This window comes from Diabrotica undecimpunctata, chromosome 1 (assembly GCF_040954645.1).
Source record: "Diabrotica undecimpunctata isolate CICGRU chromosome 1, icDiaUnde3, whole genome shotgun sequence".
Classification (NCBI taxonomy): Eukaryota; Metazoa; Arthropoda; class Insecta; order Coleoptera; family Chrysomelidae; genus Diabrotica; species Diabrotica undecimpunctata.
The window spans coordinates 157,847,432-157,874,534 of NC_092803.1; the positions used below are offsets into that span (position 1 = coordinate 157,847,432).

The 27,103-nt window shown below is 32.5% G+C and overlaps 1 protein-coding gene across 1 annotated transcript; it reads left to right on the top strand.

Annotated features, from left to right (window-relative positions):
• On the top strand, window positions 1–27,103 carry ric8a (ric8 guanine nucleotide exchange factor A). Its single transcript, XM_072520314.1, has 8 exons — window positions 1–245; window positions 7,469–7,608; window positions 7,662–7,889; window positions 8,037–8,229; window positions 10,128–10,469; window positions 12,786–13,029; window positions 13,898–14,121; window positions 20,106–27,103. The coding sequence occupies exons 1-8, from the start codon at window positions 159–161 to the stop codon at window positions 20,280–20,282; spliced, it is 1,635 nt and encodes a 544-aa protein (XP_072376415.1). The 5' UTR covers window positions 1–158; the 3' UTR covers window positions 20,283–27,103.

Here is a 27,103-nt window from a genome sequence, read left to right on the forward strand (position 1 = left end):
AAATATATCAACAGATTTGTGTTTGACAGTTTGGCTGTTTGGAAAATGTTTATTTACGTTTTCCAAATTAGGTAATTCCAAAAATTATTTGTCGGGAAGATAAGTAATTAGTTTAGAAAGTTTTATTGTTAATAATAGTGCATAGTGGAATTATCAAAATGGCTAACAGGACTTCGAACATTGATGCTATCATATTAGCTGAAAAAGACACTTGGGCCACAGTAATTGATAGCTTTGTAAAAACGGTAAGATTAACTATTGTTTAAATAAATCAATAAATGTTTTAAGCAATTCATACGAATATAGATGTGACAAATATGCTTTCAATCAAATGTAACTATGTTTCATTATCTTTATATTTATTGACTTTGCAATTACAATATTTAATAACTGATGAATATATATTTAAAAAAGCTTAAGGTATTTATTTGGTTGTTTACTTAACAGTTCTTTTGTTTTATTTTCTATTAACGCTTTGAGTTGTTTGTATTCAAATCGTTAGCAAATTTGCAATCTGTGGTCATGTTTTCCATAAAGTGTGTACCATATTTTTAAGTCAACTCACTTGTGGCATCTCTATGAGTCATGTTACTCATAAGGGATGCGTAGTTATGTTACAGCTGCGTAATATTTATTGTTTGTCATAGCAAAAAAGCCTTTGAATGCAATGTAATTTGTCAATGAAAGTATTTTTAATGGTAATAATTATAAGGGAAATGTTTCCAAGACAAAGAAGAAACATTTGCTGTATTTCCATGTAGCTCTACAGAGCAGAAGGATGAACCACATGGAGATGCCATGCTTTAAAAACTCTCATAATGTGCTATTATAGGTGAAAATTGCCTATTAGTTGGATAGGCAGAGTATGTGATGCAACTGTGTTAATTAGAATGAGGAATTATAAAGAAATCACAAAAATCATTGAATAACATATATAAGGAGAAGAAAATCATAGCTTAGAAGCCCAAGACAGTGGTATGCTGTGACGGGTAGCTCTTTTAGACAACAGACTCAGTAAAACCTAGGTTTAAATTAAAATAAAAATACATTTGGAACAAATAAATAACAAAATAAATTTATATTCAAACCAATGAAAATAAACTGGCAATCCTGTGGCCATGACATGGATGCACAGCCCAGGGACTCACTGTTTAATATCTGCGAAAATAAAATACAATTAATGCCATAAAATTAAAACGGCAATTACAGTGTGTTAATACACATGCGGCAAAGACGGAAAGGACGGGTCAGAGGAATAGAGATGGAACAAGCTGATTAACACTTGGTCTGGCGAGGAGTTTAAAGCAACTAATCAATACTTAGGCCACAGGAAAGAACAGATCTGTCTTAGATCAATACTAGAAGAAGAATACTATGTATTCAAAAATAGGGAACCCCCTAATATACCACAAAAATAATCAATTTATGAAATTAATACATAATACACTCATGGACAAAAATGTCGAATATTTTGTAATTTTTCCAATTTTTTTGTACTCACTATTATTTCAACATAATTTTAGATTACTGTTACTCATACAGTATGCTGAGTACTCAACTAGATTGAAATATTTTGATTTTCATTTTAACATTTATTCAGCGTTTAGTATCATTCGTGCATTTTAAATTTAAAAATTACAAAATATTCAATATTTTTGTCCATGAGTGTAAGAGAACAATAACAATTAGTCTTTAAGTATACTACCTACAGTTATTAAAAATATAAATAATACAAAATAATATCCATAAAACACCAATAAAAGACAACTACCTAACTGCTGGTGCTTTTCATATTCTCCATTAATTTGCTTTTAAACATTTGTACAGATGAACAACTTTTAACTGTTCGAGCAAGCTTATTAAAAAGATCAAAAACATTAAACAACATAGATTTTCTTAAAGCTATCCTTTTTGCTTTCACAAAGTGTAAATTGCAATTACCTCGAGTAGGGTAATTGTGAATATCTACTTCCACCAGGAATGATTCTCATTCCACAATTTTGTAATTTTTGCAACTATGCCAATTGATTTAACCCTTTACTGCATGAATTTTTGTTTTTTGTCAAAAATAAAGTCTCAGATAAGAATTTTAATTCTATTTTTACTTAAAAATATTGAAAAAAATCTGCTATGAGGAAACCTTTATTGACAAAAAAAAATTTTTGGTGCCAAATATGGAACATCATGCAACAATGTAATATTAAAGTCAAAGTATTTTGAAGCTACAGTATACACTATACAGTATGAAACTGCAAATAACAGTCTTTCTTTATTAATACACAACAGTATTGTGCATTTTGTGCACACTATATATGTAATAATAATAATAATAATAATAATAATAACCTCGAAGTGCAGTAGAAAGAACGACATTACCGCGGTATTTAGGAGGACGAGGACTTATGGATATAAGTGAGCAACTAGAAAAACAAATTACTAATTTAAGAACTTATTTTCAGGTGCAGGCTCAGACATCTACTCTACATCGCGCGATTTGCGCAGTAGATGATACAACACCGATCAAACTGAGGGAACCAGAAATGCGCATAAACCATCTTACTAAGGACGAAAAAATGCGCACCTGGATGGGTAAACCTCTGCACGGGCGACATCCCCATGAGGTCAGTCAAGACCATGTCGACAATATAGCGTCGAACTATTGGCTGACATCAGGAAAGATGTTCCCTGAAACAGAAGGTTCACTACTGGCCATTCAGGATCAGGTTATACCAACAAAAAATTACCTGAAATATATCGTCAAAGACCCTCAGGTCCAAAACGACAAATGCCGATATGGATGTCAAGCCCAAGAAACCATCCAACATCTTACCGGGGGCTGCCAGGCATTTGCTGCAACTGACTATAAGGAACGGCATGACTTAGTAGGAAAGATCCTCCATCAAGAGATAGCTTTTAAACTGGGACTTCTACAAACAAACCATCTCCCATATTATCAATACGTTCCTGAGAGTATGCTTGAGAATGACAACTACAAGCTATACTGGGATCGCACTGTGCTCACAGACCAAACTGTAGCACATAACAGACCAGATCTCGTGCTAGTTAATAAACTTACAAGACAAACAACACTAATCGATGTGGCGATACCTAACAACAATAATCTGCGTGTTAAGTACAACGAAAAGATCGCCAAGTACAGAGATCTGGAAATACAAATAAGGAGACAATGGAGAATGGAAAGTACCCAGACGATACCTATTATTCTTTCTACCACTGGAGTCATCCCGAAGAACCTTCTAGAAAACATAAGAAAGCTGGGTCTAAATGAACATCTATATAAGATCATGCAGAAAGCTGTACTACTTTCGACGTCCAGATGCGTTCGAAAATTTTTGGGAGATACACCGATGTACCAAGTCACCTAGGACTCGATAACATGGAAAGAGTCCCACCAGAGCTCAATCCTTTTGATACCGTAGGTATCTGGGATGAGTGAATTTTCCCCTTAGAGGGAGTGTGAGCCGTATGGCTAAATCTGGATAATAATAAATTGCCTTTATTTAGTCTGTAAAAATTTACAAACAAGAGATACATGAGGCGAAGTCTAGCTAGAGCTACTCCACTTAACCTCAAGTTTACAAAGTCAGTTTGAAATAAGTAGAACATGAAAAAAAAATGATTTATAAATTGACATAAATAATAATGTAATATTGGAATGGTAGAAATAGTCATGTGGCTACTAGAAAAATAAGATAAAGAAAATAATTTGTGATGTTATGTGATAAATGATATTAATGATAAATAAAAACAAAAAAAAAATTCTAATGGTAACAATTACGACAACAATATACTATATAATAATAATAACGTTACTGCGATTGTAGTAAAAATTTCTTATAATGCTGCTTCATGAAATCAAGAGATTTACCTCTTAAATTTTTTGTTAAACTATTAAACACTAAAACAGCATTGTAAGTAAAAGATCGCTGGAAAATAGCTAGTCTATATCTTGGGAGCATAAGACTATGAGGATATCTCAGATCCAGATTATGAGCGTCTCCACGAAATACTAATTTGTTCCTTAAATAAATAGGATTTGACGACGAAATAATTCGATATATCAATGAGACGAGGTGATATTTGTATAAATTATCTATTGTTAACCATTGAAGTTCTTTAATTTTGCATGATACACGATCATATTTTCTTATGCCAAAAACAAATCTGCAACAATTATTTTGAATTTTTTGCAACCTCAATTTCGTAACTTGATCTAAGCAAGGGTAAAATACCAAGAGCCCATAATTAAGAATTGACATAACCATAGTTTCACAAAGTAACTTACGCAATTTAAAGTTTAAAATGCCTTTACTTCTATACAGTTGACGCATAACTAAATAGCACTTTTTTACTAAAAGATGTTTTCCCTGTACAGCCTGGAAATTTGAATCTTGACCTAGTGCTCTCATCCCAATAGGGAAAATGATCAAGCCCATCTTTACGGATGTCTTCTTGGGGTATTTCTTTAGTGGGTCCCTTTTTTCGTTTGTTCTCGTACATTTGCTGAATGCTACTACTTGACAATCTTCCTACCCTGTTCTGTTTAATTGGTTTTCCGGCTTTGCATAGAGCAGCAGCTATTGCTAGTTTGGTATCCAAAAGGGACAAATCAAATTTCTTCGCTCTTTTGGCTAAAAGGCAACAGTTCACGGCTGTCATGACAATGAAATGAAAACATATTCGTACATAATATTTGTTTGACCTGATTTTTATACAATAATACAATAAAATCCTAACATGGAATCAAGCAGATCTACACTTCCCATTTAGTTGTTGTAGATTAGGACTCTGTTAAGACAAGGTATCATTTTATGTATACTTTCTTGTTTGAAAAATCTTCTTTTTTCTCCCTCTGGTTCACTTCCAGTATATGTTGACGATTTTATTATCAAACCAGGACACTACACTGACATCCACATTGTCTAGATTGGTTATTTTCTCTACCATATGACCTCTGCTGCACTTCTTGATTTCTTTCTCAGCTGGCATCACAACTCCAGGAACATGATTAAGTCTTACTGTTCCCAAAGATAAAATGCCCTCTTTGGTCAGATATATCATAAGAGGTATGCTGGTGAACCAATTGTCAAAAAACAACTTGTAATGTTGATGTTTTACTATCGAATTTGACAACCATGTTGCTGCTCATACTGCAAATAAGATTTGGTACTCCTAGAGGTACAATATTACTCTGGGAACCAGCAAACAAATTAAAGTCATAGCTGAATTCCAAAATACCACTCAGCACAAAGTTTTCGAAGCTCCACTTATGTGTTTTTTGGGTTATACTACTGGGTTAGGCTGATCATTTTCAATCATGTCATCATTGTTATTGAAATACAAGAAACATTTTATTTCTTCGAATCTGTTACAGCTCATCACATTGCTAACTGCTCGGTGGCCAATATTGGCATTCCAATAGTGTCTTGTTGGAAGTATGCTTGGAAGTTGAATTATCAACATGTAAATAGTAATTCCTATAAATTGTTCTATTTTATATTTTTTTTATATTAGCTGGTTTATCTTGACGTTGTTGCACTATAAATTTGATTGGTCAGTGATATGCTCTATAAGACTATCAGGAAAGAGAAACTTAAAAAATTGGACCAGAATTTCTAATTGTAAAATCGAAGAAGGTAAATTTTCAGAACCAGTAAATTTTGTATCATTTTCTGATCTTCTCAAATTTCCTTTCACCCAATTATGAGATTTCTTCCTTTTATATCGTAGTCTTTCAGACAAAGGGGTATCATCATCTGAGGATGTGGCAGAAATGACAGTTTCCTTGACATTGCTTGGTAAATTTTCACGCTCCTCATTGTCACTATCTTGACACAATATCATCTCATTTGTGCCGTCTTCATTGGAGAGATCCGATTCCTCACTATTAGTACTATTTGGAATTCTAACTGCATTCATGGTACCATAAAAGAGTTTCGGATCCATATCTACAAAAACAATCAATGAGTCCATAATTTCATAGTGTGCCATATATAGCACAAACCCTTTTTGGGCTTTTCGAGAGACTTTCAACATTCTTAATTTTTAGTACTTTTTAGTCTACTACTACCTAAGCAGATATCTAATATCACAATACAATAAATTTCAATTTTTTCTCGCCGTAAAAAACGTTTTTACTATGAAAAATAACCTCTAACTTCGAACACTGTTTCACATGGTTCAGAATTTCAACAAGAATGAACTTGAAACTGCGCAGGGCTGCCTATCTCGCCGCCAGAACTATGCCGCATATCTCGCCTACACTATTAGTACATGTCAGATATGGGCTGCCATGCAGCTATGACAAATATTGAGTTAAAACATTAAAAAAAAATTTTTTTGGTTTGTGCCATTTATGGCACATGATGCAGTAAAGGGTTAAATTGAAGAGAAAAATAACTGATGAGCAAAAATCGAAGTGAGGTTCAATAATTGCGTTAAAAACTGTAACTTTAGTTGAAGTTGACAAATTTTTAGATATTCTTGAAAAAAAGTATAATTTTTTAGAAATCTTTTTTAATATACAATTAAAATGGTCATTAAAATAAATTATCCAATTGAAAACCAAGATACTCAATTGTTGTGATGATTTCTATTTTATCATTGTCAATGTGAAGATTAATAGTATTTTTATCAATATTTGAGTAATTATATTTAGTTGTTATTATCGTCGTGATCTTTAATATTTAACTTTAGTTTGTTGATCTTTAAATATTTATTAACAGACTGTAATGCTGAAGTCATTCTAGATACAGCATTTTCTAAGTTTGAATTAAAGCATAAAAATAGGATGTTATCTGCATACAAATTAAAGAAATTACATTTAACAAACAAATTTATATAATTTAAATACAATATAAACAAAAGGGGTCCTAAGACACTCCCTTGAGATATCCCAATATTAATACTAATTTCAGAAGAAGTAATATTAATAATTCTCACTTATTGTTTTCTATCCAATAAGTAATGTATAAATCATGCAATAACATTTCCCCCAACACCATAGCCTTCTAATTTTAGCTGTGGGCATTACCACAGCTACCCCCACTTCTGCTGATTAATTCTGATTGAAATCAGAAATCTGATCTCATGATTAGATTTCTGATTCCTATGTACTCTTTTAGGTTCAGTAGTTGATATAATTTATACTGATGACATATTGTGTAGATATCGTCTCGCTTTTGGCCAAAGTGCTTTATCCGCTCTACAATTTCATCTACTGTTCTTGCCCTTTTTGAGCATGTCAGTGATGCATGCGTTTAAAAGCAAAGATATTTCCAAACTAGGTACCCACTGTGACACATATATTTTTCTGTTGAGTTAACTAGATTATGGAGTTGTGTTTTTAAACTAATGTGCAAATACCCAGATTCAGATTTAGGAAATATGATAAGCATACCAGTGTACTCACTTCACAGAAATGGATACATATTACTTTTTTTTGTAGTCTCTAGAAGTATTCAGTTTTCCCGAGTTGACCAATGATGAAAAAAGAAAAAATGTATGGAATGCTGTATACAATATTGCCAAACATTCTGATGATCCAGCTGTTATAAAAAATTGTTTTATAGCAGTAAGAATTTTAAGGTAAAATATTTTGTGATAAGCTTTTGGAAAATATCAACAATTTCATTTTGTAGCCGTGAAAAGGAACATCTAAGTGAAGTTATCAGTGACGATTGGATCAATTTAATCAAACACCATTCTGGATTGGACAATGAAAACTTTGAATATAATGATAACAAATCTTTAATTTGCGTAGAGGTCCTAAAGAGTCTGTCAAATATACTGTTTAATTCTAAGAAAATTGCTGAGAAGTCTTTAGAAAATGGAATATTGGAGGGGTTGACCAATAGAATAAAACATAAGTAAGTATTTTTGGACCAATTCTCAAAAGAAACAATAAAAACATATTTTGATGCTATTCTTCCATTTTATGCTATATTTTTTTACTATTTTATTTAATGTCTTACTTTTGTTATGATCCTGTATTTAATTATACATAACACTTTTAGGAACAAAAATATATCAGAGGACATAAGATTTATGGATATACGACTGGTATTTTTAATTACAGCCTTGTGCCCCGAAGCTAGGAACAAAGTTTATGACATGATTGATATATTTATTAAGATTTTGGAAGAAATTCTACATGAAGCAGCTAAAAACCACATGAAACATGAAGATCTACCACCAATTTACTTAACTGTAAGGTTTTTTGCGGGTAAATGTTAGGGAAACACAATTTCAGGTTTTTTTGTGGCAATTTTATAAACACATAAATAGTATCAATTTGTTTATACAATATTACCTTAAAATCATTACTATTTAAATGGGAATAACTAAAGGTTAAAGTACGTTTATTGACGTTTCAATTTCCACTTCGGAAATCATTCTCAAAATACAAACATTAGTAAATTAAACAAATATTGTTTTTTTGTTACCTGGTGAAAAATTCTTCTAATAATTTAATTTTATCTGACTTATTTATATTGACAATTCAGACATACATTATACATTTTAAAGTAGACGACTTTAAAATGATATTGCCAATATTGTAGAGTTGTGTTCCTGGGACGACTTTACTTGTAAGATAGTTCATTCGATTACATGAAATCAACTTTAACCCGAGAATATCTGTCAGATAGCTTCAGAACAATATTACCTTAAGAATGTTTAATAATTTTTATTAGAGTATTGGATTTAAATCAAAACCTATATATTTAAAATCGTTACATCTCCGTTTGACTTAGTCACAGCTCATAAAAGCTGTTGCCTAACCAGTTTGAGGTTTTCAACTACTTAGAACATTTCCAATTGATAAAAGTGTTATTACAAAAAGGAAGTATAATAGAGGAATGTTGATAAAGAAATAATTTCTTTGTTTGCTTGTAATTACCAATCGCAACTTTATTATCAACTTGACTTTTTTCGCACCACCCTAACCTATAACTTGTAGGGCTACCTTCGAGGTCAGTCTATAGGCGCATATATAACCCCTACTAGGGTTTTTCTTTGAGGGCCTTTTTTAATATTCTTTTGCACTTCTGTTTATTCGTTATTTGATGCCACACCGGCTGCATGGAGAATTGTGGAGTGTACCACTTCCATTAGAATTCTTCTTTTTCCAATACCTGGGCCTCATATTTGGCATGATTATTGTTAATGTTGCTGTTATCTGTTTGGCCTTCTTTACAGCATATTTCAAGTGTCCGCTAAATATTTGCTTACTGTCAGCATCATTCCTGAGTACTTAATCTTTTTGACAGGCACTATTCTTTCTCTCTCGAGGGTGAAGGAAATGTGATCTCTCTCTTTAAGTCCTTTTAGCATCAGAGCTTCCCTTTCCAAGTGCGGCTTTGGCTGTGTTCATTATAAACCCGCTTTCATTTTACTCTGCTAGAACTACCTGAACATCCACGTAAGTTAGCTGTAGCCTGTAGATCTTCCTCAAGTATATCTGTGACACCCCCACCGATGTCCTAGGTTGCGCAGTTGAAGGAATTTTTTATGTTCAGTGAGAAGGCCACCAACCACCTACTACTACAAGTGGCAATTTCTTCCGTGATCCTACTGACTGCGTCTATTGCAGATTATCCTTTCCTTAACCTCTATTTAGGGGATTTAGAAATTTAACCCTCTATTTAGAAAATATTTTCTTGTGGTATGTCTAAACGATATTATGTTTATATGGAATTACTTAAGTCAAAATTGATTGTAATTAAAATTATATTATATAATTATTTGCCGTTTCGACTTCCACTCCGAAAATCGTTTTCAAGAGAATATCATATTCCCACTCATCACTGTAGACTAAACTATTTTAGAGATTTTAATCTTTTTGGCAATATCGCATGTAACAACTATCGTGACAGAATAGAAATGACAATTTGAAATTTTTTATTTCTCATGTTTAAGAAATTAATGAAATTTTTTAATGAAAATGTGTTTTGGAAATCTATATTTTCATGTTTTGTATTTTTAAATATTTGTGTTTCCCTAATATTTGATTGACCCGAATTTAAAATGTTTAATAATTATTAATTATATATTTATATTAACTAATAATTATTATATAAAAATTTTATAATTGAGTTCGTTTTTAGCCTGCTCAAGCTGAAATGGTGTCAGAAATACTGAAAGCACTTTTCAACTTAACTATAAGAATAGATGAAGCTGATGTAGAAACTGTAGCAACTTGTATACAACTTGTTAAGGTTCTCCGCAGTTATCTTTTGATATCCTCATCAGATCTAGAAAAAACATGGATTTTGCGTAATGATGTCATCAATCTGTTGACGAATATGCCCGAAGAAACTTATTCCGAGTTGCTACCTCCAATCTCAGAGTCCCACCAAATTATAAAAACTTTGGAGTTTGAAGGAAAGAACATGACCGCTATTTATGAAATGACAATGTTCTTGAAGGCCAAGTTTAATGATCAACCTGTAAGTTTAATTTGTAATTACTATTACAAGTATGTTTGAGCTTTGTAGATCCTTTTTTGTCTTTATTACTTTTCTTTTATAAGTTCATCATACATTTTTCCTGTTTGCTTTCTTTACGTTCTGTGGTGTAGTATATTGTTCAATTGCAATGATGTTCTCAGGATCTGGTGTTATACCTTTACTCGAAATTGTGTCTTAAGTGTAGTAGTTCCTTCTTCATAAATACGCATTTTTTGGGATTTAATTTCGATTAACTTTCTTTTTAACACCTTTACTAACTTTTGGTTATGTTCTTGCAGGTTGTTGTCAAAAACTATTAAATCGTCCAGGTATATAAACATGTTTTCGTAATTTGAACCTGACATTGCCATTGTCATTGACAAAAAACATTCTGGGCTTGTCTTCAGTCCATTTGACTTTCCGTAAACCTTATTTCTAATCCTAATATAATCTAATATATCCTGATACAACTATTTCCAAAAACAATTAAAATATCTAAGTATGTGAACATATTTTCGTTAATTTTTTTTTGCTTTCTTGTGGTCAAAAATCTTTCGCAAATTTCCTTCTTTATTATGACCTATTCGGCTTTCGTTTCGATCACGAAATATTTTGTAATTTCTCACCTAAATTGTGAATATTTTAACTACTGTATGTATTCCTTCTTGTGCTTACAATAAATTGCGTATTGTCGCGCTAGAGCCGCAGGATCTTTGGCGAGTGGGATTCAGTAACTCCCTAACCTATCTTCGTCCAGCTTCATACTCGACGTGCGTTCCACCAATATGGTCGAAACAGGTCTAGGAGTTCACTTATCAGTTTCGGGATTAATGGTTTTATTATTTGGTTCTATTCATAGAAAAACATCGATTTCAGACACTGAATTCGTTCGTTGTTCATGCGCTGCGAAATTTGTTCCTGCTGTGCCTCTGTTTCTCTGTATCTCACCTGTATCCATTGATTATTATTTCTTCCTTGTTGAGCTTACATTGTTCCTCTGTTTCTTTGGTATCTGCTTCTATTTTGATATATTCTCGTGTTATGTCTTCCATATTCATTTATATTTCTGTATTTGTTGTTCGTATGTTCTTTCCTTCTGTCAAAATTGGTGCATTTCTTCTTCTACCTTTATACATTTTCTTCATATCGTACATTCTTTAAGTTTCTATTCGGACAAGTTAAATTCATCCTTAGCAATTGTAATCTTTGCTAAAGTGGTAAATTTCTTGCTTTTATTATTGACTTAAACATATCATCTCTATATCCATTTTTAAACAAGCTTATTGCAATTTTTTAGTTTACCTCGTCTAGTATGTGTTCCGCTTCTATGTCTCCCATCTGCTTGTCAGTTGTTCCTATGTGTAGGAATCTTCGGCAATTTCTGTGTGGGATAGGGTTACCTACTGTACTTGCAAAGTATCGTTATTATGTTTCCCCTTGCTTTGTTGTTTGTTTGGTCTATGTAAACAAACTGGCTTATAATCCTCTACACGTGGAATACGTTTGTCAACAGGAACTTCCACGATCTTATCGGTTGAGCCATTTCCATCTCATCAGTATTAATGAAGGTAGTTAAATTTTCTTCTAACTTGTACTTCTCCTCGGTACATAAATTGTAACAAATCACTTCAATTAATTACTATTTAAATGGGAATAAGCCACAATTAAAGGTTAAAGTACCTTTATTGACGTTTCAATTTCCACTTCGGAAATAACAACATACTTAAATCTTTAATTGTGGCTTATTCCCATTTAAATAGTAATTACTTTAAAATGCCACAAGAAACTAGCTTCAGAATAAAATCACTTAAAACTTCGTAACTTACGCCTTTCTTAATACTATAAGGTGTCGATCTACTCTGTATGAGTACAAGAAACAAATTCGTTAAGGATTTCTGCTTAGTTGATAGACATGTCGTGGAATGCAAATTTTAGATTCTTCATGTCTCTATTAACATCTTTATCAACGTCTGTTATACCTTGCATTTATAGAAGGTTCAGATTAAAGCAGAAATCTGAATTTGTTTCGAAACTATCTTACCGATTTTTCTATCAGATGTCGCTATTGCGTCCATAACGAAGCCATTTTATTGTTGCTTCTTAAAAGACAGAAAAGATTATTTTTCACGTTGAGAACGGCTATGAATAACTGTTCTGATGAGACTTATTAAGTCGAAATACGTATCAACAGATACATAGACGCTTTGTACGTGAAATCAAATCTTTGCTGTCTTTTTCATTTTAATCTATTTAAGTTTATTTTGATTTTTTATCCATATAGCATTAGTATGAACTTTTGTAAATACTTTCTTACAGGATATCTATAATCAACATGAAATCCTGTCCCCTATAGTAACAGTACTTTTAAAAGGAGCAACCACTCACAGGCATATCAGAAAGTTTTTAAGGAATCAAATTTTACCACCTCTAAAAGATGTCCACACCAGACCCGAAGAAGGCGACACATTGAGGAACCACCTGTGCAGGTTACTTACCACTCCTGTCACCCAACTGCGGGATTTGGTTGCTAATTTCCTGTTTGTTTTGTGCAAAAACAATGGTAAGTTTTGAGTAGGGGCTATATTTATTGATGTCTTTTCTGCTCAAGAAATATGAATTCACATTTATTAATTTAGTACAATATATACAAATTTCTGAAAATACTATGTGATATTATAAACTAAGTAAACTTTTCCAATGAAAACGCTAATGACACAGACAAGCTGGAGTTCACAAAAACGCTGTGACGATCCTGGAACCCAGCACAATGGAGAAGAATATAAAGAAAACAAGAACAGATATCAGCCTAAGTTGGTGCAATAAATTTGACCATAATCCAAATCATGTCTGCAATACTCTGCCACATATGAAAACAGGTAGGGGCAATGACGTGGCTGTCAAAATTTGTAATAAGATCATTCGTGCTTGTTAGTATTTGGATAAGTTTTTAAAATAAAAAAAAAATCCCAATGAAGATACTAAGTACACACTAGGTGATGTGTTGCTCTGCTCAAGAAATATAAATTTACGTTTATTGATTTAGTAAAATAAATACAAATTTCTCAAAACAGTACGAGGGACATATATATCCGTTATAGTTCACAAAACTGATATGATGACACTTGGATCCAGCACACTATAGAAGTTAGGACATCAATAAAACAAGAACATACCGTCGCCCTAAGTGGGAACAATAAATTTGACAATTATTTAAACCATTTTTGCTGTAGTCCACTACATATAGAAGCATGTAGGAGCAGTAAAATGAATGACGAAATCAGTAACAGAAAATTCATCCTTGTTGTTTTCCGAATGATTTTTATATAATCAAATGCAGTACACTATATTTATTATTAGGAAAGTAAATTGTTCTATATCAAATCTAAATGTGTATTATCTTTCAAACCATGACATTGTTTTATTTTTAGTGGCTCGTATGATAAAATATACAGGATATGGCAACGCAGCAGGACTTTTTGCTACCAAAGGTGTCCTAGCAGGTGGACGTTACAAAGGTGAAGATGATTATGATTCTGAAAGTGAGGACAGTGAGACTGAAGAATATGCTGACCATAAACATGGAATAAATCCAGTCATTGGTTGTTATGAAGAACCTCATCCTAGTGCTTCAGATAATATGTCAGAGGAACAGGTAATTTATGAGAGATATTTATAATATGTTCTAGCAATCAAAGTTTAGATAACAATGATAGTATTATAGGTAGCGGATCTTTCAAATGTGACCTTTCACTTTTCTGCTTTATTTTTTGTTACTAATACAATCTCGGTGTCTATGAATTGCTTCAACTTTTTAGTGTGACTAACTAAATGATGTGGAAAGAAAAGTCTCTACTCAATTTACTAAAAGTTTATTAAGTAATAATTGATGGTATGTTTCTGCATTTCTGAATTTACAATTTTTACTCCATCATCAAGCATATGCAACTAATAAAAGGATCTGAGTATAATTGACATATTAACCTATAGATGTTGTAGTAAGTTTATTCACCATAAATCTATTCTCAACCAGTTATCTACTTTTAAAATTGTTTAAAAAAGGGCGAACAATAACAGATTAAAGTAAAATAGTTAACATAATTAAAAACATACCCTATATTACTAAATATAGACAAAAATCGATTTGGTGGGATGATGAATGTGTCACACAGTTACAGCTTAAGAAGAATGCACTTAAATTGTGCAAAACATCATCCACTCTGAATAGCTTTCTCGAATATAAAAATACAGAAGTTACAACTAAAAAAATGTTTAAATAGAAAGCTAGAAGCACATGGATTCTATTTTGTTCCAGTCTTAACTCCAAATGCCCATTAACTCATATATAGAAGATGGTAAACAAATTGAGTTGCAGTAGATATTCTACAGAAGCTATGTCCACCTTTTGTTGACAAACATGTACCTCACCCAGGTACACTTATAAAAGAACATTATTTACTAAAAGAAATAACATCATCCGAACTGAAATATACTATTAAGATATCCAAAAACACAGCCTCAGGTCCAGATCAGATTTTGTATATTATGTTACAAAAAATGGGTATGCTGGCCAAAAGATTACTACCACATATTTATAACCGTATCTTGCAAACTGGAATACTTCCTTACAAATTTAATGATTCCTTTGTTATGTTAATTCTAAAACCGGAAAAAAAAAATAAAGATCATCCAGATTCATATCAAACAATTACATTGTTGTCATGTATTTTTAAAACATTCGAAATAATTCTAAAATCGAGAATGAAAACTTGGATAAGGCGGCAAGTATACTACCAGCAACACAATTTGGCTACAAACAAGGCTGTGGAACGACGGATGCAGTCGTTCGTCTGACTCCTCCTCCTCAGTCCTAATCCCTTTTGGGATGTGATGACACCATCAGGCCTTTACAGTTTTTGCACTATTTCTCTCCATCCTTCTCTGTCATGGGCTAGTTGTTCGGCTGACTACAGATGTTCAAATTGGCGTTTCCATTTTCATGACAAGTGCATTTTTTATCGACATAAAAAGTGCTTATGACAATATTGATTTAAATATATTGTGTGATAAACTTGTATTTATTGGAGTTTCAAAATCCATGGCATATTTACTATCAAATTTATACAGTGTGGCGCACCGAAAACGAAACAGAGGCATTTACTGGCAGATGATTCCTTTTTTGAAAAAACGCTCGGACCCGTCGATTTTGTTTTCGAGGGGGACACAAAATTGGCATAAAATCACTTTAACATTTGCAGCCCCTTAAGCGGGGGTGGCATCATCCCTAAAATCTTAAATGAAAAGGGGGGTCGAATGATCCATTATTTGAAAGGTCTTTCAACTCCCTTTATAATGATGTAAAATTCATGTATTCAATTCAGTAGTTTTGGAGATTTATTGATTTAAAGTTTAAAGTAGACTTTAATAGGTACATCAAATTAGTTTGTACTTCTTTCAGAAGAAATTTGAGTAAAAGCATTTTCTTGATAAGTAAATGCTTTTATTTACTACGCCCATGGTTTATTAATAATAAAAATAGCAATTGAAGTGTCCTTTGTGACAAAAAAAGTTGTTTCTTGAAGAAAGATAAGTAGAGAATGCCACGTACTTATTTTAAATAGGAAATAGTACATTAGTTTGCGATTGATTTGACCAATCTTTGTTGTTAAAATATAATTTATTGCTTTATACATAAATTAACCATGGTATATTCCACGGCAGAAAGGGTTGAAATTATTGAAATATTTTTCGGAAATAATCAGTGCGCTAATAGAACAGCACAAATTTTTAATGAGCGACATGAGAACAATAATGTGCACCGAAAATATGTTCTAGAACTTGTAGCTAAATTTCGGGAAACTGGATCAGTCGCCAATAAAAAACGTAATATTGAAAATCCTATAAGGAACGAAGCAACAGAAGTGGGGGTTTTAGGGCAAGTTATTGTAGATCCTACATTAAGTACCCGCAAATTGCAAACTTCGTGTGGTGTTAGTCGACGTACTATCCAACGGATTCTAAAGGCCCATAATTTTCATCCGTATAAAATTCACCTTGTACAAGAACTTAATGAAGACGATTTTGATAAGCGATTAGAATTTTGTGAAGTTATGAGTGAACGAATTTGCAAACGATGAACAATTTTTATTTAACATTTGCTTTTCCGACGAATGTTCCTATTTTTTAAATGGCGAAGTAAATCGTCATAATTGTCGATATTGGTCGGACTCTAATCCCAGAATTTACCATGAGGTACACACACAGCAGCCACAAAAATTAAATGTTTGGGCTGGCATTTTTGGCGATCATTTGGTTGGTCCTTTTTTCTTACCTGGAAATTTGACTGGTGAAATGTATTTGGAATTACTGCAAAATGCCATAGATCCTGCGCTAACAGATATAATTGAAAATCAGAATGATGGTCGATACGTTGAGAATATGTTGATGTTCCAACAGGATGGTGCTCCACCACATTACGCATTAAGAGTTCTGCATTATTTAGATCAGACCTTTCCAGGTCAATGGATTGGTAGAAGAGGTGCCGTTGAATGGCCCCCAAGATCGCCAGATTTATCACCTTTGGATTTCTTTTTGTGGGGTTACTTAAAAAGCAAAATCTATGCTACTCAGCCAACATCCTTAGAAGATTTACGACAAAGAATTGTGAATGAGTGCCATCAAATTACTCCTCAAATATTGCAAAATGTCCGGCAACGTTTTCAGCAAAATCTTTATTATTGCATGGAAAGTAATGGTGGTCATTTTCAACATTTACTCGGCTGACAGGTCAGTTCATTCTTTATTTTTTAACAACTTTGCTGCTATGTATTGATCTCCTCTTACGATGATGTATTTAAACTTTAAATCAATAAATCTCCAAAACTACTGAATTGAAGTACATGAATTTTACATCATTGTAAAGGGAGTTGAAAGACCTTTTAAATCATGGATCATTCGACCCCCCTTTCCATTTAAGATTTTAGGGATGGTGCAACCCCCGCTTAGGGGGCTGCAAATGTTAATGTGATTTTATGCCAATTTTGTTTCCCTCTCGATAACAAAATCGACGGGTCCAAGCGTTTTTTTTTAAAAGGAATCATCTGCCAGTAAATGCATCTGTTTCGTTTTCGGTGCGCCACCCTGTATAAAGACAGAAACGTGTCGATGTGAGTAGGTCATAATATCATAGGACCAATGATTACATCAAAAGGTATTTCACAGGGAGCTGTTTTAATTCTTAAGAGTTTAACTGCTTTTTAATCTGTAGAGATATGATGTACACAATTTATCGTCTCCCAATATGGCTTGTGTACAATATGCTGATGATATTGTCATCTATTCACAGAAGAAAACGTACATCGAATGTATATCGAACTAAAACATATAATGTATAACTGTGATAGCTGGACTTTGTTAAATGGCTTCACTATTTAGTACCAAAAGTGTGTTGTAGTATTTTTTTCTAGAAAACACCCTATTAAAGATGACACTGTATCCTTACAGGGCCATGCCATATCAATTGTTTCGGAATTCAAATACCTTGGTGTAATACTTGACAGAAAACTGCTTTGGACTCAACATATTAACTACACAAGTAGAAAAAGGTATTAATTTACTTAAAATGTGTGGTAAGAGATCATGGAGTGCAGGATCTATTATAGATTACGTCTGTTTAGTATATGAGTCAGCTAGCATAACTAATTTACGTAAACTTGATAGAATCCAATTTAAAGCTTTGAAAATTGTGTTCCAGCCTCTGAAAACCCACTCTCCTAATCCAACATCATTATAGGTGCACCTATAATGCTTAAATAATTAATGAATTAAATACAGCTGATTTAACAACTACATTATTCTTAAAAAAAATTCCCACCATTTGCAAAAGCATTTGTAACTTGCAATGAACTTAAGTTAATAAATTCTCCTTATAATCCTATTTGGGAATCATTGGACATACCGCACCTGACAAGTGTTCTATCTACAAACATTATTATTCCTAAATGCCAAACTGAATTTTATCGTAATACTCTCAAGGAGATCTTGCGTAACTATTCAGATTACATTGCAATCTATATACATGGGTCAAAATTAGTAACATGTACAACCAGTGCTTACTTTGTACCAAAAATGAAGACTAAAAAAGCATTTACTTTAAATAATCAATCCAGCATCTTTTCCGCTGAAGCATGTGCTATATTTAAAACACTTGAATGGTGTTGTGAAAATCAGTGAAACAAAATTGTCGTGTGCACTGATTCATTATCAGTATTAAATGCATTACAAAACTTTAAAGTCACAATTAACAGCAATATATTCATATTAAAAAATTTTCAACAGTTGCTAAAATTATCAGCTTTATCTTATGGTGTTAAATTCGTGTGGGTTAAGGAACATTCAGACATATTGGGTAATAGTATTGCGGATTTAATAGCTAAAAATCCACTAAAGCACCCACATATATTGATAGAAGAATTTAATACAGGTGATTTTGCATATGTGAAACAGCATATTAAATTTAAATGTTACAAACACTAATTTGTTTAAATTACAACCAACACTGACGTCGAATCAATTTTAGAAAGTTGTTGCACTAAGTAGAAATACAGTGTCGACCATTCTACGACTAAAGGTAGATCATGGATGTTTCCAAAGCATCTACATAAAATCTGAGTTTTCCCAACAGACAGATGTGAGTGTGGAACTAGTATAGCCGATCTAAATCACATATTCTTTAACTGTCCCTTACATGTCAATACAAGTACGTCGCTGCTTCAAGAATTGCTGAAAGCAAGTTTAAAGACGCCATTAAAAAATCTACTATTAAGTTAATACAAAAATTTTTAAATTGAATATGGTATTTCTGCAAAAAATTAAATTAAAGGTGTGAATGAAAAATTGATCGTTTGAATGACTTTTTCCTTTGTATGTGTACCTATTTGTTACCCACCTATCTAACCGTGGTTTATGTCTTGTGTGTTATAATGAAGTCGCTATGATGAACCCCTGAGCGTGAAAAGTGTTGTCCCTATACAATCCTGAATGAATGAATGCTAATATTTGTATATAATTACGTGGCTAAAGGTTCTAAACCAAGGCTAAAATACAAACAAATAAAAAATAAAAACACAACCACTATATTTTAAAATAAATGTTTGTCCAGGGAATCTTATCCATATATTCAAAGGAAGACTTGCCTGTGAACACACCAAGTGATTTCCTAAACAATAAACTATTTTAATATATAGTGGTGTGTGGAAATTATTTCAAAATATAGTGGGTGGAATATCTTTAAAATACGATTTGCTAACACATCAAAAGATCCCTGGACAAAAAACTGATTTTAAAATATAGTGGTGGGTCTTTAATCATGTTAATGATTTTATTTTAATCTGTTAGCGTCTGACCCTTTTTTTAAACAGTTTTAGAAATAGATAATGAGTTGGAGTTGAGGATAGATTTATGGTGGCTAAACTTAGTATGACATCTATAGGTTAATATGTCCATTATACTGTGGTTCTTTTATTAATTCCATAGGCCTCATGATGGAGTAAACAATGTAAACTCCGAAGCTGGTCGAAGAAACCTACAATCGGCAACCATTTCGTCACATGCCTTACTAAGTTTAAGCTTATTTTACAGAAAGAATATGAAGCCATGAAGTTAGTGGAACTTTTGGATAGTCTAATGAAATGTGGAACAATAAAACCTTGTGTAGTAGGCAAAGACGGCAAGCCTGAACCAGTTACACATGTTCTGCAGTTGCAAGAAGGACTAAAGGAAGGAATGCTTAAATTTTTAAATGAAGACAGCGATTAGAAAATAATAATTTTAGGTTAAATATAATCAAAAGTCTGCAAAATAGGAGCATTTACTAAAGATACTTATCGTTTTTGTGTATAAAGTAATAGGGTATTTTGAGTTTAAGTGTTGTCTATTACGTCAATTAATTATTCTTCTGGATAAAAGTAACATTTTTTTATTTCTATGCAGCACGCAAATTTATAATACTGTTTAAAATAAATAAAATTGTGACAGAAAAATTGAAGACAATATAAACATAAATCATATAAAATTTTACAGTTACGTCAAAGACGCCATATTGTGCACCTGTAAAACCAATATTGTAAAAGAAAATAAAATAAAGAGGATAACCATGAAGGTTGTATGTTGTTTGCATGTTTTTTGTGTTAATTTTGTCCAGAAGTGTATAGATTTTATTCAGTAAAAGTTTACATTAGCAGGGATCAACTTCATAAAATGAATCCCAGGCGTTTGCGCAATAAACATAATATTTTACATATGTACAATGTTGCCACATATGTTATAAATCAGTAAATCGGTCATTTCAGAAACAACATGAGTCAGAAATTATAGTATTGAGTAAATCACAAAAATCTGTTTTAAAGCGCCGTAAGAAAAACTGCATAAAAGTTAATTGTTGCAATAATATTTCACTATCCTGTACATTATGCATTACATATTTTTTCAATTCATATTATGGTTTTAAAAAAAGTGACTTATGTTGTTTCAGAACAGAAATTTAAAAAAACATATTTTTTTTTAAATGTTATTGTCTGTCAAACAAACTATAAGTATTAATCATCATTAATTGCATCAGTAGTAGGCCACTGCATAATCTCTTCAAAAAATGATCTTTTTTCCTCTAGTATGTAGTCATGAGCTTGCGTATATCTTCAATTTTTTTTTATTAATTGGTATTTTACCGTCCGGATAGGCCAGAACTGTTGGTACAAATGGAATTGTATCACTTATTTTAAATTTAAGGTTGTTAGTGATAAATGAATAAAAAAAATGGTAGCAGTTTGAAATCTGGAAAGTGATTTTTTTTATCCTTTTCTTTTCTGCCCATTGAGTCGGTAGACAAACACGTTTTTTTGTAATGTTTAGGCCACCACTTTTTAAATTAAAAAATATTCGATGTTTCCTCCATTTTAACAAGAAACTTTTTCTGTCGTGTAGAATCTACTATCATTTCTGTATATTCGTTTGGGTGGTAAACGCGGTCAAAGTTTTTTATGACTCTTTTTATTGGCGCAAAGTTTCTATCGTTCGGCAAAAAGGAATGGCCACGTTGTGGAAAGTACTGGATTATGATTTTAAAACTTCCAGTACCTACTAACGAAAGTAGAAATCTTACTACAGTATGATTCCGGTTTTGACCGGCACAGCTGTCAGAAGATACGTGAAGATGTTTCACAGCAGTAGGCACTTTAGACTTGATATAATCCATAAGAAATATTTTTCTGGCTTAACCCTCGTAGTAGGTGTAAAACATCCCTTGTTTTTTTTGCATATTGTGAATTCCAAAGTCGTTGCAGGTTAGTTGACGTAAGTAAAAAGTATAGGAATAAGTGGAAGTTGAAGATTTTGCATATAATCAAACGTCAGGCCACATTCAGTGGCATCTGTCTTGCATATCTCTACAATTTCTGACATTTTATTGTAGAATTTCTTTGCACGTCTTTTATGTACAGATAATTCCGCCTCATTGTCTCATTTAAAGATGGACTCTTAATTTTTATTTTTAACTGTTCACATTCACAGCAAGTATCTACTTGTGGACTTCCAAAAGATAGAGAAAAATGTTCCTGGAATATCTTTAAATAAAATTTATAATTCACTGAATATTCCAGATTTAGCCATACTGCTGACACTCACTCTAAGAGGAACATTCACTCATCCCAGATACCTACGGAATCAAAAGGATTGAGCTTTGGTGGGACTCTTTCCGTGTTATCTAGTCCTAGGTGACTTGGTACGTCGGTGTATCTCCCAAAAATTTTCGCACACAACTAGACGTCGAGAGTAGTACAGATTTCTGTATAGCCTTATAGAGATGTTCATTTAGACCTAGCTGTTTTATGTTCTCTAAGAGGTTTTTGGAAATAACACTGAATTATTATTATTATCAGGAAATTTGGCACAAAATAGGTCATACATAATTCGTTCATTCAATTTTTTTTTGTCCAAGTTATGCTTCCCTTTCCCTGTATAATGTGAAATCTTAGTGGAAAAACTTCCAATATGAGTTTTAATCTGTTCTATTAAATTTTTAGACTTTTTCCATGTTTATCTAGTGGTGCTTTTGCTTGTACAAGAAGCTTAGAAATTCTTCGAATTCTTTCATGACTCACAGTATGAATTCCCATGAAAGCTTTTTTGCAAACAATAATTTTGCCACCCGAGTTTGTCACGGAGTAACTAATGTTATATCTTCTATTCTTTGGATTTTCATTTCGAGGTCGTCCCATAAGCCCTTGTAAGTATGCAGGTACAACATTACCTTTATAATTTTCATATTCTTCCCCACACAGCCTCGCTTGCTTAATAATTTTTGACTTATAATTGTCTTTTTTTACTTTTTTCTAAATTGAGATTATTATTCGTGCCATTTATTGCAGCATCATGATCGTTTAGTTCACAAATAACAATTCCGCGTCGAAACAACATCAGTCGATGACTCAGGTGATTTTCGAATGGAATGGGTATTTATATTAAACTGTAGTTTATTACAGCAAGTCGAGACTGATTCGTTTCTGCTTAGAATGGTGCGTTGACGTATAAAAAACGGATTTATAAAGAAATGTCAATATTGCCAAAAATTGATGTATGTTGTTTCTGAAAAGACCGATTTAAGTATATATGTATAGATTTATTACTTTATTTATTAATCATATATAACAAATGTGATACATTTCAGATGTTTCTGTTGACACTGGCAGTCACACTGTTCTCAATATTCTTATTAAAGCTTAACCCTTTATAGGGCAGAATTATTTTTTGGTAATATAAACAAATTCTTTGCAGATTATAGATAAGGAATGATCCGGTATTGAACTTTCATTCGTATTTTCATTTTATTTTCACTCCTTGTTGTTTTTTTAGGTGGTTGAAATTTCGACCACAGCCTGATTAGGTATGTTGACTTTGGTAAATGTAGTTGTGGTTCCATAATCGACCACAGAAAAAAACACATTAATTAAACATTTTTATTATAAAATAATGGAAAACATTGAATACATAATGCAACCTGGCAATCTGAGCATTTAATACTTGAACGTTTTGGCTTTGCTCTCGTTGAACAGAGTGCACAACGTCTTGATGTTCCTTTTTCTGGCATGTGATTGCCAACATCGCTTAGTCTCACGGTGCTTTCAACGCTAAGAGAATTAGTGGTTGCTCCCATTTTCTTCAGTTTATTTCTTCCTATTGTTACCTTAGGTCCTGGTCTCTTTCTGTTATAGAAATCACCTATGAGCTCGTTGGCCAATACACTTCTAAAATACAGGTGACTCATTGGTTTCGATTTAATGGACCTCATTTTCATTGTAGTCTTATAAGTTATATATGAATTTACCACTGCTGCATCAATCAAATAGTAAATAATCTTCATATACCATCTTCGGGATTTCCATGAAATTGGATAAGAAGCATGAAGTTGATCGAATAGATCGACTCCACCCATATAGCGATTGTAATCACTTATGGCTTTTGGACACTTAACACTTTCTTGTTCACCATTCGGTTTTCTTCGCAAAACTGAAGTAATCTCAAGTGGATTATGCATAGTACTGCCGACTAAAACGCATTTGCGCCCCCGATCTTTCCATTTAACAACAGACATATCATTGGACATGAAATAATCGTGTTCTCCATTTTCATTGTTTTGTCCTTTCTCATTTGTGTTGGAAAGCCTTTACGATTTATTCTAAAAGTTTCACAGCAGAACAAATCATAGGTTAACATTTTCTTAAGAAGAGGAAAACTCTAGAAAAAATCATCGAAATAAATGCAGTAGTTTGCGCCTCTAAGAGACTCGGTAATGTCTAATACCGTCATATTCAGCATGTTGTGATTGAGATTTGCCTTCATATATGCTAAATTTGTGCACGTATCCAGTTTCGGAGCATGCAACGACCCAAACTTTAAAGCCTCTTTTTATGGGCTTTTTCGGCATATATTGTTTGAGAGAACTTCGCCCCTTGAAAGCAACCATACTTTCATCTACCGCAACATTTCTACTTGTATAAAAGTTCTCTTGAAAGCATTGCTGCAGTTCTGTTATCAAAGGCCTTACTTTGAACAGTTTGTGAAAATTGGGGTTATTTTGATTTCTTTCCATGTTTTCGTTATTGTTTAGATGGAGAAAACGAAGAATTTTTAAGAATCGTTTTTGCGTAAAAATTTGCGAAACTCTTGGCACGTGCATGTTAATATCAGTTGACCAATAATGTCTCAAACTAGGTAGTTTATGAAACCCCATGATTATAAGAACCCCTAGAAATGCTTTCAGTTCTTCCTCAGTTAGGTCGAGATTATTATGATTTTGTTGTTGAGCATAGAGATTTGACTGTGTAATTATATTAGCTATAATATCTTTGCTCATGAACAAAGAAAACACGTCGAATGGTGAATTTATATTGACCGGTTTTGCTGGGCCAAATGGTCTGGTAAACGGCGCATTCGAATATTTTTGTGCATCAGAAGCGTTCGTTCTCCATTTATATGTATCATCGGACTTTACTGTGTTCTCTTGGTTCTCTTCTATTTCGTCTTCGCCTGAGGAAGTATCGACGTCGTCAAAAATGCGATTTGTTCTTACCAATTACATTTCAATAGAACAATTGTAAAATCAGCATGTGCTACTTTGAGGTTATGTTTAGTAAATCAAGATATATCATCTTAGCGCCAATAAAATCTGAATAGATAATTAAAGGCCATAATACTGTGATGTGTTACCTTGAGTTTGATGTATAAATCTTTTGTAAATTATTTTTCTAACTTTTACAAACGGCAAAAACCTGTGATCACGTTCAACGGTAACTTACAGAGTATGATGGGTTGTGGTTGGCGAATCGACCACATTGCTGCCACGTTGCCGTATTTTGTTCTGTGGTGTTCATTTTGGGTACAATTCATTTACAAACACTGAATTTGCACTTCGGTAACTTTTCATGTCAATTACTAGCTCATAAGTATTAATAAGAGCAGTGGTCGAAATATCGACCACAGACCTATAAAGGGTTAATCTTCTTATTAAAGGTCACTTCATATGCTTACTTGTAACAACATATACAATTATTTTTTGCGGAGTAAATATGTTGAATTTAAATTTTAAGTAGTACAGTACATATGAGTTACAACTAATCCTAATATGCTGGTAGATGTAATTTCTCTCAGCTAACCTAATTCAATCAAAACTGATAGTTTAAATTAATAGAACAAGTTAATAACCAATGAAATATAAACTCAACTCAAGATTAAAAATTTAATCTAACCTAATCCAATCAAAACTAAAACTGGTACTCAAGATTAGTATTTTCGCAGAAAACAACAATTTTTAACACTGTGGCAACACTGGTTCAAACAGCTATGCAGTAGAACGCATACGCATCTTGTTCGTGGAAAAATATGCATTGTTAAGGATTTATGTCTTGAAAAAAAAAAAAATTTTTCAAATAATTTTGTTTTAAAAACCAAAAATCTATTTTATTTACAATTTACACAAAGAAAAGTTAAGCATTTGAATAATTTAAAAAAATTTTCAGGTAAAAACATTTTTTAGCGACATACTTTGTTTTGCGGTAGGCAAAATATTTCAGTGCAAGTTCATCCAACATCAAAAATTCGAAATTTTTTTTATAGTTTACCCTTGGCTCGTGATTGAACGAAGGAATTGAAAAAAAAGGAAATTTAAAGTTTTGAAATAAGTTTAAATGAATTTTTGTCCTATATTTTTTGTCATGTCTCCGAGTCACAAAACAATACTATAAAGATACGATGTGCAAAGTTTCAGCAAAATTGGTTGATTTGTTCTTGAGAAATTGTGTCTTTTGCACGAAAAATAAAGTTACGTGAAAAACGCGTTTAAATTTTTTAAACTAACAGCGCGGTACTCTATAACTCCGATAATATTGCTTGATATTAATTCAAATTTGGTATGAATACTCTTGAAGAACTATACTTTCATATGGAGTAATGCGAAAAAATCTAGTTTTTGAGAATGCTAGACCTATGTAACCCCTTAACAGGATAAGTAAGTAAATCACAATCCACTGCTCAAGTTTCGGACTAATCCGACGATCTTTACTAATGTAGACAGTTATCTTTTATTCTTCTCTAATATATAAATATTAATATCGTATACTTTATATTGTGATATTCTACAATTCTGCATTCGAAATATATTATATTTTATGTCATAAATCAAGAATTATTTTATACAAGAAACGTCCAGAAAGTAGAGCTGTGTTAAAGAGGAGAAGAAAGTTGTCGTCCATTAACACTCCAACAAGTATTTATCGTCAGCTAGTGGAAACCTACTGATCCAAAACCTAAAGGAATGGCAATTAATGCAGCTGTATATTATATGCCGCTAAAGAAGTTTTAAAAATATTTAAGTCCAAATGGTGCCTGGGGCCAAGGCTTTGAAATAACATTTACTTCAACGGCGCAGATGACGTGAAAGAGTGGTAAAATAATTTTAGTCCATACAAAACTAATAATTTTTTTTTAACACATATGTATTCTCATTTATCTGTGGACGTACCTCGTTGTATAAATTTAATATCTACTTATTTGTAAATTATCAAAAATAAAATAAATAGAAAGACTTT